At 38.5% G+C, this 15,170-nt stretch overlaps 1 protein-coding gene across 1 annotated transcript in view; it reads right to left on the reverse strand.

The window, feature by feature from the left end:
* The window catches only part of SLC2A13 (solute carrier family 2 member 13), a 367,606-nt gene that overhangs the window by 198,845 nt on the left and 153,591 nt on the right, over positions 1–15,170 (reverse strand). The window contains exon 4 of the mRNA XM_032173708.2: positions 3,142–3,250. Coding sequence (XP_032029599.1) covers positions 3,142–3,250 — 109 coding nt within the window. The remainder of the gene's footprint in view (positions 1–3,141; positions 3,251–15,170) is intronic.

Here is a 15,170-nt window from a genome sequence, read left to right on the forward strand (position 1 = left end):
ATTATGTACTGTGAATAAACAACAGTTACTCAGCATAGGTATTGCATTATTTTAATGTCTAATCCTTTAACCTCTAGACATGAACATATTAATTTATGAGGGAAGTTGATTAGCTGTTTCATATCATGTAGACACAGTCTAAGTTCAGCCATCATTTACTTTATTTTATTCTTCCTGTTTTCCAGGATTGATAATCAAATGCCAACAAAATCTCTATGACAACACTACCTATATCACGTGCAGTTTATGATAAGCAAAGTGCATCTATCGTAAATATTAGAGAATATCAGGATCCTTATATCACTTGATCTTCAGGAAAAAAGTGAGGCTTTGGAGAAATGAATGTTTTATTAAAATTTGGCAGCGTCAATCAGCTCAATTTACACTACTAGTTACTGCTAATGGATTATGACAGTCATTTCAAACTAGGAACACACTGGCCCCAGTCACTACCCATAAACTAAAGTTGGCTCTGTTTGTGATACCTGTTTTAAGTGAAAACAAAAAAAGTACAAGAAAAATCCTTCACTTTCTATGCTTTTATACTTGTCAAGTTTAAATGCTTAGGAAAAAAAGCATAACAAACAAAACATATTTTCAGAACCAGAACAAATATTAGGTTGGTCAACGAATGAATTCACATAGGATTATTAATGCATCTAATTATTTGATGCTTGGTTCTAGCCTGGCTGCAATTCTATACTTCCACCAGACTGCAGAAGGTGGGCACATCTCAGAACAAGTCATGTTGTGCCAAATTCAGAGAACAAGCAAGCAAACATGCCTGGCACTAGACCAACAGATGGGCCTTCATAGAGCTGGTAAAGGCGAGAAAAAACGAAAGTTAATGTGAGAGGGAAGGAGGAGAGAACAAAATATTGAAAATGTAGTCTCGAAAGTTAAAGTCTTAACAAGGATTACGATTAAAGTCAAATCCACAAAGTGTGTGAATGTATAGAAAATGGAGTTTCTTAACAAATCTTGATTTAATCTACTAGCTCATTGGGTCCTAATCCTTATTTTTTAAAAATATTTTAATCAATTCACTCTTCTCAAACTATCACTAAATAATTCATCATATCTCAAGTAATTAAAAAAATCAAGAGTCTCAAATACAAATGGTTTACCACAGAAAATTTAATTTTACATAATTTGTATTTTCCTAATGAAAAAATTCAATCAATAGGCAGGGGGTGGGGAGGACTTCTAAGATGTGGCAGCTTTTAACCTAACAATATGTGCCCTGGGAAAGCACATAACCTTCTCTAAACTGCATTTTATTATTTAGGATCTTAAAAGTCTACTCTGTAGAGAATTGAGAGAGTCCTGTATGGCCCTTATAATAATTTGAAATCTTATATTTAACTGTGAGTTTATTTAATGTGTGCTTCCTCTACCAGCCTGTACATCCATGAGGACAAGACCCAGGTCTATTTTAGTTACTGCTGTAGGTCTAGTCTATTGAGGCCCTCAAAAATGGGTTTAATACTGAATGAGGGAAACCTAGTAGAGCCGCTAATATTTTTTTTCTTTTTTTTATTATTATTATTATACTTTAAGTTTTAGGGTACATGTGCACAATGTGCAGGTTTGTTACATATGTATCCATGTGCCATGTTGGTGCGCTGCACCCATTAACTCGTCATTTAGCATTAGGTATATCTCCTAATGCTGTCCCTCCCCCCTCCCCCCACCCCACAACAGTCCCCGGAGTGTGATGTTCCCCTTCCTGTGTCCACGTGTTCTCATTGTTCAATTCCCACCTATGAGTGAGAACATGCGGTGTTTGGTTTTTTGTCCTTGGGATAGTTTACTGAGAATGATGGTTTCCAGTTTCATCCATGTCCCTACAAAGGACATGAACTCATCATTTTTTATGGCTGCATAGTATTCCATGGTGTATATGTGCCATATTTTCTTAATCCAGTCTATCGTTGTTGGACATTTGAGTTGGTTCCAAGTCTTTGCTATTGTGAATAGTGCCTCAATAAACATACGTGTGCATGTGTCTTTATGGCAGCATGATTTATAGTCCTCTGGGTATATACCCAGTAATGGGATGGCTGGGTCAAATGGTATTTCTAGTTCTAGATCCCTGAGGAATCGCCACACTGACTTCCACAATGGTTGAACTAGTTTACGTCCCACCAACAGTGTAAAAGTGTTCCTATTTCTCCACATCCTCTCCAGCACCTGTTGTTTCCTGACGTTTTAATGATCACCATTCTAACTGGTGTGAGATGGTATCTCATTGTGGTTTTGATTTGCATTTCTCTGATGGCCAGTGATGATGACCATTTTTTCATGTGTTTTTTGGCTGCATAAATGTCTTCTTTTGAGAAGTGTCCGTTCATGTCCTCAGCCCAAAATCTCCTTAAGCTGATAAGCAACTTCAGCAAAGTCTCAGGATTCAAAATCAATGTACAAAAATCACAAGCATTCTTGTACACCAATCACAGACAAACAGAGAGCCAAATCATGAGTGAACTCCCATTCACAATTGCTTCAAAGAGAATAAAATACCTAGGAATCCAACTTACAAGGGACGTGAAAGAGCCACTAATATTTAGTCCTTCCCACCCCCAGCACACATACAGCTTTGGGAATTACTCTTAAAATTAGAGAACAGGGAATTTTTCTGTATTCCCCACTCTCCTTCCCACTCAATCTCGCCTCTACCATACTCTGGTTATAATAAACGTACTTCTACTAATGTCCTTATCACATTGCACTGTAGTAGACTGCACCAAAAAGAAATGAATTAGCTATCTGTGTGCCCATAATCTCTGGCAATGCCAGGTGATTTTCTTCTATTTTACTTTCCAAATAGCATCAAGAAATGGCTTAGAAAAAATGACATATTTAAGCTCAGAATACAAGGAGGTATTGGATGGCATAAAAGGGAAATTTTATGGAATCAAATAAAGCCAATAATATAACAAACAAAATAAATCACCTTTTTCTAGTTACAAATTATTGGAATTAATAAATTGTAAAGTTAGTATCTCCCAAAAGGAGAATTCATACATTTAATCAGAACAAATCACTGAGTCTAGTATTTACATGAAATATTTTTCACTATTTCATGTAAAATAATCCTTTCACAATCTTTTCAGTAAAAAGCCAGAAAGAAATACATACATGATGGTGTTAATGCCTGAGAGCTGCTGGAACATTTGTAGGCCACAACCCACAATTAAAGCTCGGCGAGTTGGGGGATAACTCAGCATTCTGCAGATCACAGGTCCAGCTTTTTTAAGAAAGAAAGAAAAAAAAATACATCTGTTATTTTTAGCTCTCAGTAATTATTCCCAATAGGACAAATTTTCCCAAATCTTCATGAAATCAACATGACTGGGCATTTGAAATCAGAACAACTCTATTTTTACAGAAATCTGGGTACAATATTTTATTTTGCAAACAGTGTATTTTTTTTTTAGTTTGAACTATAAAAGCGACAAGAGAGAATTTAAGTTTAAGCAATTTATGGATAAGAAGACCTATATAACTAAAACTGTCAAATTAGTCTTCCTTAAATCCCTATAAGCTCTAGAGATTAATCACTTTCTTTGTTCTTCAACTTTCTTGTCAATTAAGTATTATTTAAAATTCATCCATGTGGGACTACTTAAAAGTCACTGGCAAAATTGCTTTAATCAACTGTAAGAAAAGCATTCATTAAAAACAATTAAACAAAGAACAAAATTCATGTTATTTTACTAAAGTTACAGAATTTGGGCATGATGTCAGCCTTGGTTATAGCTACAATGGAGATTATTAATAAAAGTTACCAAAAAGTTAATAAAGAAAAACAATTAATACCTATTATCTATAGATGTGTGTGTGTGTGTGTGTGTGTGTGTGTGTGTGTGTGTGTGTGTGTATTTCTAAATTTTGAATAGTCCCCTAAGAGGCAATCAATGATTATTTTAAAATACAAATGAACTTTCAAAATGGCAGAGATACCTTGGTCTTTATCTGAACTCTGGGTCAGTTCTGGAAAGCTATAGATCTGAACCACTGAGTCCTTAAGTAGATTGACTAACCTTATTGATGCCTGCTGTCAGGGCATAATTACTAAAAGTGGCCCTTCCAGCCTCATATATGTTCCAGTTACAATGTCACCTTAGCTTTAAGAGGCAATCTATATGGTGTCCTTAATGGAGCTAGAGTCGAATCCCAGGACCTATGGTGTTCCCGCTGTTAGAAGAGATGGGCTGGGATCACTGCAATGCTAACTGCTTAATTAGAGTCCGAGTTCTGTTAATGAAACCTAAACCAAGTCTGGTAAATTAAAATCCAAAGAAGTCTAACTATTTTAGGATCTTTTGAAAATCTAATATTCAAGTTCACAAAAAAGGAATAGAATATGTATGTTGTCTCAGCAATAATAGTATGGAACGTCAAGCCAGGGCATTAGTTAGAATGAAATATTATAGGGGTGAGAATATCCTTTTCCTACATGGATATGAGTATAATCATAAAACTTGAGTTATTGCAATTGATTTTGTTTCTAAATGGCAAGAGAGGGAATAGATTAGAGAAGTGTTGATGGTCATTCAAAGCTAAATGTAGTGACAATCCACTTAGAAAGCAGACTGAGGGTATTATAAATGTCAAATTGCCTTAGATTCGAGCAAAGCAGTATTAAAGCCTAATATATCAGAAAGACTGTGTTAAACAGGTGGATTTTGAGAATTTGATTGTAACAATGCTGAAATACATCTGGATCAGCTACCTGAAAGATAGGCAGGCTCATCTGCAAATACAGATACCTGCAAGTGAGCCACAAAATAAGCAAGGCACTACCTTTTTCCTTTAATCAAAACTTTCAAATAAAAGTAATATCATTTACCTTGTATATCATGATTTTAAAAAAAATGACAACAAAACAGAAACAAACAAAAGCCCTTTCTCAGATGAGAAATTAGTCTTTCCTAATGCAAGAAGTCTATTATAATCTTTGGAGAGATGCATCTACTTTCACTATTAAACTGTTTCATGATTTGATGGTCAGGCTAGGTAATAATGATTTTGGAGAACAGAAATACAGAACATTATGACAGATTAGGACTGAAGTTTGACTTGCCATAAAAACAAGCAATAAGCTATTGCATAAACATCACATATTTCCTAGTTTTTTAAAATCTTCATTTTATATTTTCTCTTGATTTGGATTTCCTGTTAAAAATAAATGATGGTAGTTCCTTTATTAGACTGGATTTTTTAATGGATAAATTTTGGTCCCAGCAGCTGCACATCTGATTATGCATAAACAAAATTAAAGAATTTCCTTTCATTAAAATTATAAACCTAGCTTCATTAGGCAGTAAAACTTCCTTTACAAATGAAAACCATCATTAATCTTTATATCACAGAATCTATGAGGCAGAAGAAAAAAATCAAGTATATTAACTGGCTGAATGTTCATAAGTGAACATTTAAAATGTCATGCTCTACTTAAAACATTTCTTTTGCTTTTGTAATTAAAAATGTTTTGTGCATACAAACATTTTACATTTAATTTTATTTTAAATGTTTATCTTTCAAACACAGAAATTCTCACATTATAAAAATTAAAACCTTTAACCAACTAGATTAGAAATAAAAGACCTAAAATATAACACATAGTAAAGCAGTAGATTCAAGATCCCAAAATGAGTTCATCCCTCTTCCTTCACTCTGAACACCTCATACTACCAAGTTGCTAAGTAACTTGCACAAGGTTGTCCAGGTGGCAGAGGCTCCGGCAGCAGGGATGAAAAAGACAGTCCCACAAGGGCAGCCACTTTTGTGGATGATATAGGTTGTCTGTGAACCTAGCCTACAGAAGGTTTTCCAAGTATGATTAAAAATGCACTAAAAGCCAGCTTGTATAAAATTCCAGTTCTTGACTTTCACTTCCAGCTAAGAGAGAATAATGGCTATCAGCTTTCCCTTTCTACATGAATCAACTAGAAAGCCATGCAAAAATGCATGAAACAACATTTCTCATGCTAGTGGATAACAGGCAATGAAGCAACGTGATACCTGAGATTTGGGAAACAAATGAGGTGAACCCTATAATTGTCCCCAGTTCAATATCTCCAAAAAGTTTCCAGGCTGCAGCACGGGGCAGGTAAACCAGGCAGACCTTGGTGTTTCCTTGAGTTGAAAAGATGCAGCTCAGAATACAGAGATGCCAAGGGGGCTAGAGTTCAGATGGCAGAGGACCCAGGGAGGACAGATTCAGAGAGGAAGGAGAACTCTGGAGATCTTCAGAGTTTCCCTTGAGTATTCAGTTGAGTACTGATCAGTGTAGGTGTGTGAGGAAACAACCCAAGACAGGGGAAAGAACTACTGGAAAGGATTAGAGAAATCAATTCCAGGAGCTCAAACAGGGCTGGGGATACTGCCTGTTCCTACGATCCAAAGTGAAAAATCTGAAGCATAAGAAAGTGTATTTAGAAGGGACATACCTTAATAATGGTGTAAGTTTACTTCAATGCCATCTAAAACAGCATAAAAGCAAGACTCAACTGCTTCTAAGCAGCTTAATGGTATCCCAGAACAAAACTCAATGAGATAAAAATTTATAATGTGGACATACAATAAAAAATAACCAAGCATGCACAAAGGCAGGAAAATATAATCTGTAAAGACAAAGGGACCAATACATCAAGAGAATATAACAATCCTAAACGTGTATGCACTTACTGAGAGCTTCAAAATATTAATACTCGAAAGAAAAACCGACACCACAGAAAAGGGAAATTGAAAAACCTACAACTGTACTCTCATATTTCATCACTCTAAGTAACTGATACAAGTATCCTGAAAATCACCAAGGATATAGAAGACTCCAACAACACTATCAACAAACTTGACCTAATAAGTGACATTTAAACCACATTCCACCAAATAAGAGCAGGATACGCATTCTTAAATTGTATGGTCAATGTCTTAGAATATTTATCTGAGGTAGCTTATATTCTGAGCTCTAAACTAGTCTCAACTAATTTAAAAGGATTCAAGTCATATTAAGAATATCCTGACCATAATGAAATTAATATAGAAATCAGTAACTGAAACACAGCTGGAAAACATCCCCCAAATTGAAAACTAAAAAACACATTTCTATGAAAATTAGTAAGAATGTAAAGCTGAAAGAATCTAAACACATAGCCTATAAAAATTTGTGGAATGGAGCTAAAGTATAACAGGTAAAATTACCGCAAGAAATCTCTTAGGAAACCTTCAACCTTAAGAAACCAGAAAAAGACAGATGAGAGAAACCCAAAGTATGCACATGCTAAAAGTATTACTAAAGATCAAAATGGAAATCCATGAAATAGAAAAGAAGACAGTTGAGAAAAATCCATAAAACCAAAACTGTTTTTTTAAGACCAATAAAATTGGTAAGTTTCATGCCAAGCTATGGTAGGCTAAATAAGGGCCCCTCAAAACATATTCACATCCGAATCCCTGAAACCTGTATTATCTTACATGTCAAAAATAAACTTTGTAGATATAATTAAGTTAAAAATTTTGCGATCGGAAGACAATCCTAGATCATCCAGCTTTTCCCTAAGTGCAATCACATGTATCCTTATCAGGAAGAGGCTGAGGAAGATTCAAGACAAAAGCAGAGAAGACAAATGCAGAGATTGGACCTATGCAGCCAAAAGCCAAGGAATGACAGGTGCCCCCAGAAGCTGGAAAAAGGAAGGAAGAGGTTGTCCTCTACAGACTCTGGAGGGGGTGTGGGACAGGAGTGGACACCTGGCCATCAGAACTGTGAGAAAATAAATGTCTACTGCTTTAAGCTACCAAATTTGTAGTAATCTGTTATAGTAACCACAGAAAACAAATGCACAGACTATCCAGGGAAAAGCCAGAAACACAAATGACCAATATCAGGAGTAAATGAGGTAAACTCAGGACAGATATTAAAATAATAAGAGTATCGTGAACAACTTTATGCCATTAAATTCAACATCTTCAATGCAACAGACAAATTCCCTAAAAGATACAATCTTCCAAACTCACTCAAGAAGAAATAGCCTGAGTAGCCAGCCCTATAAGCTATTAAAAATACTGAATTTGTTAAAAATGTTCCCCCAAAGAAAACTCTAAGTCCAAATAACTTGACAGAAAGCAGATCAATGGTTGCCTGTGGAGGGAGGAATTACAAAGGGGCACCAAGGGAAGTTGTGGGGAGGCAGCAATATGTTCACTTGCATGGTTGTGGCAATGGTTTCATGGTGTTCACATATGCCAACGTCTCAAATTATATGCTTTAAATACATGCTTTTTATTGCATGTAAATTATTCTTCAATAGAGCTGCTAAAAATCAACAACAAAAATAAGAAAAAGCTTCACCAATAATCTAGAGACTCTAGATGTCAGGAAGGCTGACATGGTGAACTGGATAAGAAAAAAAATTCAATATTCAAAGAGCATGATATTCCCTTAAGTAAGAACACAAGGGGATTATTAGAAACAACAGTATTTGATCAAACTGGAGTAATGAAGTCTGCTGTGAGACTTCTGAAAGAGAACTGCCAATGATGCAGCCCCCTTAACATCTCTTCAAGGTTTTCCTTGCTCTCATTCTTCCCTTTCTGTTTTATTTATTTATGAGTTTTACCTTGTATTAATATTAAATAAAAGTTAAGGAGGAAAAAGTGGAATTCTTTGTGACTAATGGATTACAAGATGCAAACTGTAGGAGGCTTCCCCACTGCTGATAAAGTAAAGATGCCTCTGTGGAGAAAGCACGGGCCTCACTGGGAGCAAGATAATCACTGCTCAGCTTCAAATATTATTCTCCCCACTCCTCAATTTAGGGCCCTATAATTGGGCTACAATCAAGCACAGCAAGATTCCCCCAACACCACGATCCTTTCCTGAATGCAACGAGAGGAGGCCATTCTCACACAATCACCAGGAGTATTAAGCATCTGCTCAAATCTCAGTGGATTATCTAACACTTCAATAACTCTTCATGCCTTATGAACAATTTCCTATCATCATCAGAGTCCTGTGAAGTCAGAGACAGCAGGTCTTGCTACCCCATCTTAGAAAAGAGGAAACTAAACACAGAGGGATTAGATAACTCTTCCAAGGTCACAAACTAGTAAGTGTTTAGAGAGAGAACTTGGGCCGACATCTTGTTCATGCCACAAATGCCAAGATATCTTGTATGTCCACTTAAATAAGCTTATTTTTCTTAGCATAAAAAATCAACAACTTATGAACAGTAGGAGTAACACGAAACAAAACTGAAACACTTCCAAGCTATAGTAACAAACATACTCTGTGCTCCTTACGACTGCAATTCCTCCACTTCATTTTCTTCATCGTTTTCATGGTCCTACCTGCCACTCTATCCAGCCTCATTTCCAGATTTATCTACTTCAAGCCACTTATTTCAGCCTACCCCTTTCTCCATTCCCACATCCAGGGAGTTGAACATTGTTTGAGAATAATTACAAAAATGAGCCACACTCATTTTGGGACAAATTCAGCATGTCAGGTCCTGCGTGCTATCAGGGGAGCCTTTCACTCATCTCTAACTGGCTCCCAATCATGTTCTCACAACATTCATTTTAAGCATTCCTCGGACTTCCATTGATTTCTCCTGTCTCTCTGGCCAAGAATCCCCTAGTTCCTTATCATACCTGAAGCGCTTCCCATGAGCCTACTCCATGCTAGGGACAGAAATGTGAGGAGGCCCAGCCCCTGAGGAGCTCATAATACCAGGATGGGGTCATCCACCAAAACAAAACAAGCTATGCCACAATGGTGGAAGTGCTCTAACAGAGGTACATATACAGTATTATGAGATTACAGCATAAGGTAGGACCCACAAGAGGTATGCCACTCAGGTACTTACAAAACAGAAGTCCTCATTTCTCACCCCAAACTTGTTCTTTACCCCATGTTATCTAATTTCAAAGTAACTCAAGATTCATGGCTTTTGAGTGCTCCTTCTCTCTTCGTATATCCTGAATCTAATGCATTGCCAAGTTTTAATCAGAATTAATGTATGTGTGCCTAACTTCTTTCCACAAAACATTGGAAAGATTTCTTCTGTTCTGCACCTGTACCTCTCTGCCTCCCCACCTTTCTACTGCCTGTCTGGCTGGCATCCATCTCCCAGTGGGACAGTGCACGGCTGTGGAAAGTGTTCACACAGACCAGTGTTAACATACCAGTCCTACCATGTAGCCACGGTGAGATTCTATAAGTCTCCATCGCCTCTTCAGTAAAATGGATTTAAGAGTGGTACTATCCATTTGAGGATTAGAGATAATAAGGTTCCTGGCACATACTATTCATGTGTTCAATAAGAAGCCTAATATGTGGTCTCAACATCCCCAGTCTCTACCGAATCCAATCCATCCTGCCTCCACATTGCTGCCACCTGTTGGCTAAAGCACCCCACTGAATCCTCCACTTACTTGTTCAAAACCATTGGTAACAGAACCATCAGGGCCTGTTTCATGAAGGGGACACTCCTGCCCCAGCCTACCTGAGATTTGTTTCATACTACTTTCTCCTCCGATAGGCAATGCTTCAGCGATTTTCGGGTAATCTGTTTTACTCAAAGAAGTCCCATATTGTTACAATTTTGTCTCTTACAATGTTCCTTCTGCTTGGGATCCCATCCTTGCAACTCTGAAGGACTGGACCAGGCTCTCACTCCTGGCTCATTTGTTTTGGGGACTAGGTCCCTGATCTCTGTTGCATAGTGAATTACGATCTCTGTGCTGGATTATGTCGGGTGTGTAGTTCAGGCTTTGCTCATTTTATCATTTTACTTCCCATTGTGCTTAGTTCAGGATGATGTAAATAGAGGCCATTCAGTAAATATTTCCTTGATGAATATGAGGAATAAAAGAAGGAAAGAAGAGAAAAAAAGAGAAACACCAGAGCAAGTATGGGGATTGAGAACTCGCGGATGAAGCAATCTGAGTATACTCCAAGTTGCTAAACAATGTTGTGATTAATTAGAAACTGCCACCAAGATCCTGAGCACACCCATGCTGTTTTCCTCTTCAATATGCAGCAGACGATGTTTGTGATTACAAGCCGGTGCTTGGCACGTGTTCTGCTTGAAAGGATGGACTGCTGCTATTGATGAATTCAACCCCATGTGGTTCAATCATTCTTTCACAGTCTGGCATTTATGCCAATACATTCCGAAATCCTCCAAGGCAATCAATTTGCCAAGATGTCGTGATGGGCCAGTTGTCTACAGATGCGTGATGCGTGCTCGTAAGCTGATCATGGTGCATTAGGGCCAGTATGCAATGACTGTGTTAATCTAGTACTTATTATTCCAGGTTGCTAACGTAAAGATTTTTATCTACTTAGAAGAGGAGATGATTATAGGTCTTAATATCACTAAAATACTGTTTTCAAAAACCAAACTTCTGTTACTATCAAGAATTCTTTCTAAATTCGAAAATATTTTCTTTGTCAAAAGTATCTACATAAATGAAGCAGACATAAAATGCATTCCTCAGCAATTCTCAACTGAAGGAATTTCAAACTTCTTAACAGTCATGGGAGTGTGGTATGTTGCTGAGGAAAAAATTACGAAGAATTACGGTTCTAGAAAACTTTTATTTAAAAAGAGGAAGTATCCTTTCTAAATAAATAATTTTCTTTTTAAAAAATTTTATTTTATTTTACTTTAAGTTCCAGGATACACGTGCAGTACGTGCAGGTTTGTTACACAGGTAAATGCATGCCATGGTGGTTTGCTGCACCTATCAACCCATCACCTAGGCATTAAGCCCCAAATACATTAGCTATTTATCCTGATGCTCTCCCTTCCCCTGGCCCCCAGACAGGCCCCAGTGTGTGTTGTTCCCCTTCCCGTGTCCATATAATTTTCGTAAATAGCTATATTGTTAGCATTGTCTATAGACAGAGCCACTTTTTTTTCCTATATATAAATATAACTATTGGGGTCTGCTAAAATATCAGTTATTTTTCTCTAAAGTTATATGCATATTTCATAATATTGATTCCGCAGTACCTGACATTTTGGTTTCTATTATCATTGGTATCTTTTTTAACATTACATTTCCTCTTTGATGCTGCACTTGTATGTTAATTTTACATCCACCAATTTTGGTGAACTCTATTAATTCCAAAAGGTTTTCTGTACATTCATTCTCTTGAGTTTTCTACATAGACTTCTGCAAACAATGACAGCTTTATTTATTCCTTTATAATATTGGCTAGTATTTTCTTGGAGACGAAGACTCGTTCTATTGTCTAGGCTGCAGTGCAGTAGCGTGATCTCAGCTCACTGCAACCTCTGCTTCCAGGTTCAAGCAATTCTCCTGCCTCAGCCTCCTGAGTAGCTGGGATTACAGGCATGCATCACCACGCCTGGCTAATTTTTTTATTTCTAGTAGAGATGGGGTTTCACCTTGTTGGCCAGGCTGGTCTCGAACTCCTGACCTCAAGTAATCACCCACTTCAGCCTCCAAAGTGTTGGGATTACAGGTGTGAGCCACCGCACCCGGCCTAATATTGGCTAGTATTTTCAGTGCAACGTTTATTAAATGGTGAAAAATGGTTTCCTGTCTCATTCTTTTTTTTTTTTTTTTTTTTTTTTTTTGAGACAAGAGTCTTACTGTGTCACCCAGGCTGGAGTGCAGTGGCGTGATTTTGGCTCACTGCAACCTCCGTCTCCCAGGTTCAACCGATTCTCCTTTCTCAACCTCTCAAGTAGCTGAGATTACAGGTGCTCGCCACCACAGCTGGCAAAATTTTGTATTTTTAGTAGAGATGGGGTTTCACCACATTGGCCATGCTGGTCTCAAACTCCCGACCTTCAGTGATCCACTCGTCTCGGCCTCCCAAAATGCTGGGATTACAGGCGTGAGCCATTGTGCCTAGCCCTGGCATGATTTTAAAGAAAATGCTTTTTTTTTCTTTGAGACGGAGTCTCGCTCTGTCGCCAGGCTGGAGTGCAGTGGCATGATCTTGGCTCACTGCAACTTCCACCTCTTGGGTTCAAGCGATTCTCCTGCCTCAGTCTCCCAAGTAGCTGGAACTACAGGTGCACGCCACCACGCCCAGCTTATTTTTTATAATTTTGGTAGAGATGGGGTTTCACCATGTTGGCCAGGCTGGTCTTGAATTCCTGACGTCAAGTAATCTACCTGCCTCAGCCTCCCAAAGTGCTGGGATTACAGGCATGAGCCACCATGCCTGGCCTAAAGAGAATGCTTCTAAAGTTTCATCAGTAATATCCTTGATGAAAGCTTCTGATACATAGCCTTAAACAGATTTAGGAAGTTCCCTTTTATTCCTGGTTTACTAACCTTTTATCAATAAGCAATATTTTTTTTGTTTAAGACAGGGTCTCACTCTGTGCCCCAGACTAGAGTGCACTGGCATGATCATGGTTCACCACAGCCTTCAACTTCTGGACTCGAGCAATCCTCTTGCCTCAACCTCCCGAGTAGTTGAGACTACAGGCACATGCCATCACATCTGGCTAATTAAAAAAAAAATTTTTATTTAGAGACAGGGTTTCATGTTGCCCAGGCTGGTCTCAAACTCCTGGGCTCAAGCAATCCTCCTGCCTCACCCTCCCAAAGTGCTGGGATTACAGGTGAGAGCCGCCACACTCGACCTTTCTTTTCTTTTTATGAGACAGAGTCTCACTCTATCACCTAAGCTGGAAAGCTGTGTCACAATCACAGCTCACTGTAACCTCAAAACTCCTGGGCTCAAGCAATCCTCCCACCTTGACCTCCCAAGGAGAAAAAGCAATGAACTTTAATACATATACCAAAATACCACATATACCCCATAAATACGGGGTGTTTACTTAATTAAAAAAGCAATGAATTTTATCAAATGCCTTTTCTCCCTCTATGGAGATGAGCATTACACAGTAAGTCACAATAATAGCTTTCTAACATCAAACCACCTTTGAATTCCTGAGAAAAGCTCTATGAATTACCCAGGCTGGAGTGCAGTGGCATGATTTCAGCTCACTATGGCCTCTGCCTCCCGGTTCAAGTGATTCTCCTGCCTCAGCCTCCTGAGTAGCTGGGATTACAGGTGCACACCACCATGCCCAGCTAATTTTTGTATCTTTAGTAGTGACGGGGTTTCACCATGTTGGCCAGGCTGGCCTCAAACTCTCAACCTCAAGTGATCCGCCCACCTTGGCCTCCCAACGTGCTGGGATTACAGGCGTGAGCCACCGCGCCCAGCCATGGGTTACTCTTGAAGGCATCACTCTTGAAGGCATCACTCAAATTCTCTGGCAGAATTTCCAGATCCCATATAGGGACAAAAAAATCATGTCCAGTAGATTTCTTAGAATACCCACAGTCACCCATTTATGCATCTCTGCCTGAACTCCTCATGGCTCCTTATTGTGACATGCTGCCTGCCACTAGACAAAGCCACTTTTAAATGGAAGGACAGACACTCTTGACTGATGGTATTCTGACAGTATTTTCACAATATGCTGTCACTCTTAGTGATATAATAAAGTTTCTCACCTACCCGGTTTTTCAATAGATATTATATGCAAGGAAAAAAAGAATATATGACTTGCATCTGCTAAAGACTATACAATCGTAATCAGTGTGGAATAGTACAATTTCTCCAAATCAGGGACACTCCAGTTCGACTCTGTCTTGACTATTTAGAAGCTGTGTGATGTTGTGCAGGTTCCTTACCTTCCCTGAGCTCCAGGTGTTTTCATAACTAAAGGCGGAAATGCTTGAGAAATAGATCCCGCATCAGTTCAACTACTGATGCTATGATTTCATCCATAAGCTCTCTAGTAGAATTTATCCATAGATGAATACAATTTCAAAGTTTTACATTAAAAATAGCCAATAGCTCATGCCTGTAATCCCAGCACTTTGGGAGGCCGAGGCAGGCGGATCACGAGGTCAGGAGATCGAGACCATCCTGGCTAACACGGTAAAACCCTATCTCTACTAAAAATACAAAAAAATTAGCCGGGTGTGGTGGCGGGCGCCTGTAGTCCCAGCTACTCGGGAGGCCGAGGCAGGAGAATGGCGTGAACCCAGGAGGTGGAGGTTGCAGTGAGCCGAGATCACGGCACTGCACTCCAGCCTGGGCGACAGAGCGAGACTCCGTCTCAAAAAAAAAAAAAAAAAAAAAAAAAAAA

The sequence above is a fragment of the Hylobates moloch genome, unplaced genomic scaffold (assembly GCF_009828535.3).
Source record: "Hylobates moloch isolate HMO894 unplaced genomic scaffold, HMol_V3 SCAFFOLD_13, whole genome shotgun sequence".
In the NCBI taxonomy this organism is placed as follows: domain Eukaryota; kingdom Metazoa; phylum Chordata; class Mammalia; order Primates; family Hylobatidae; genus Hylobates; species Hylobates moloch.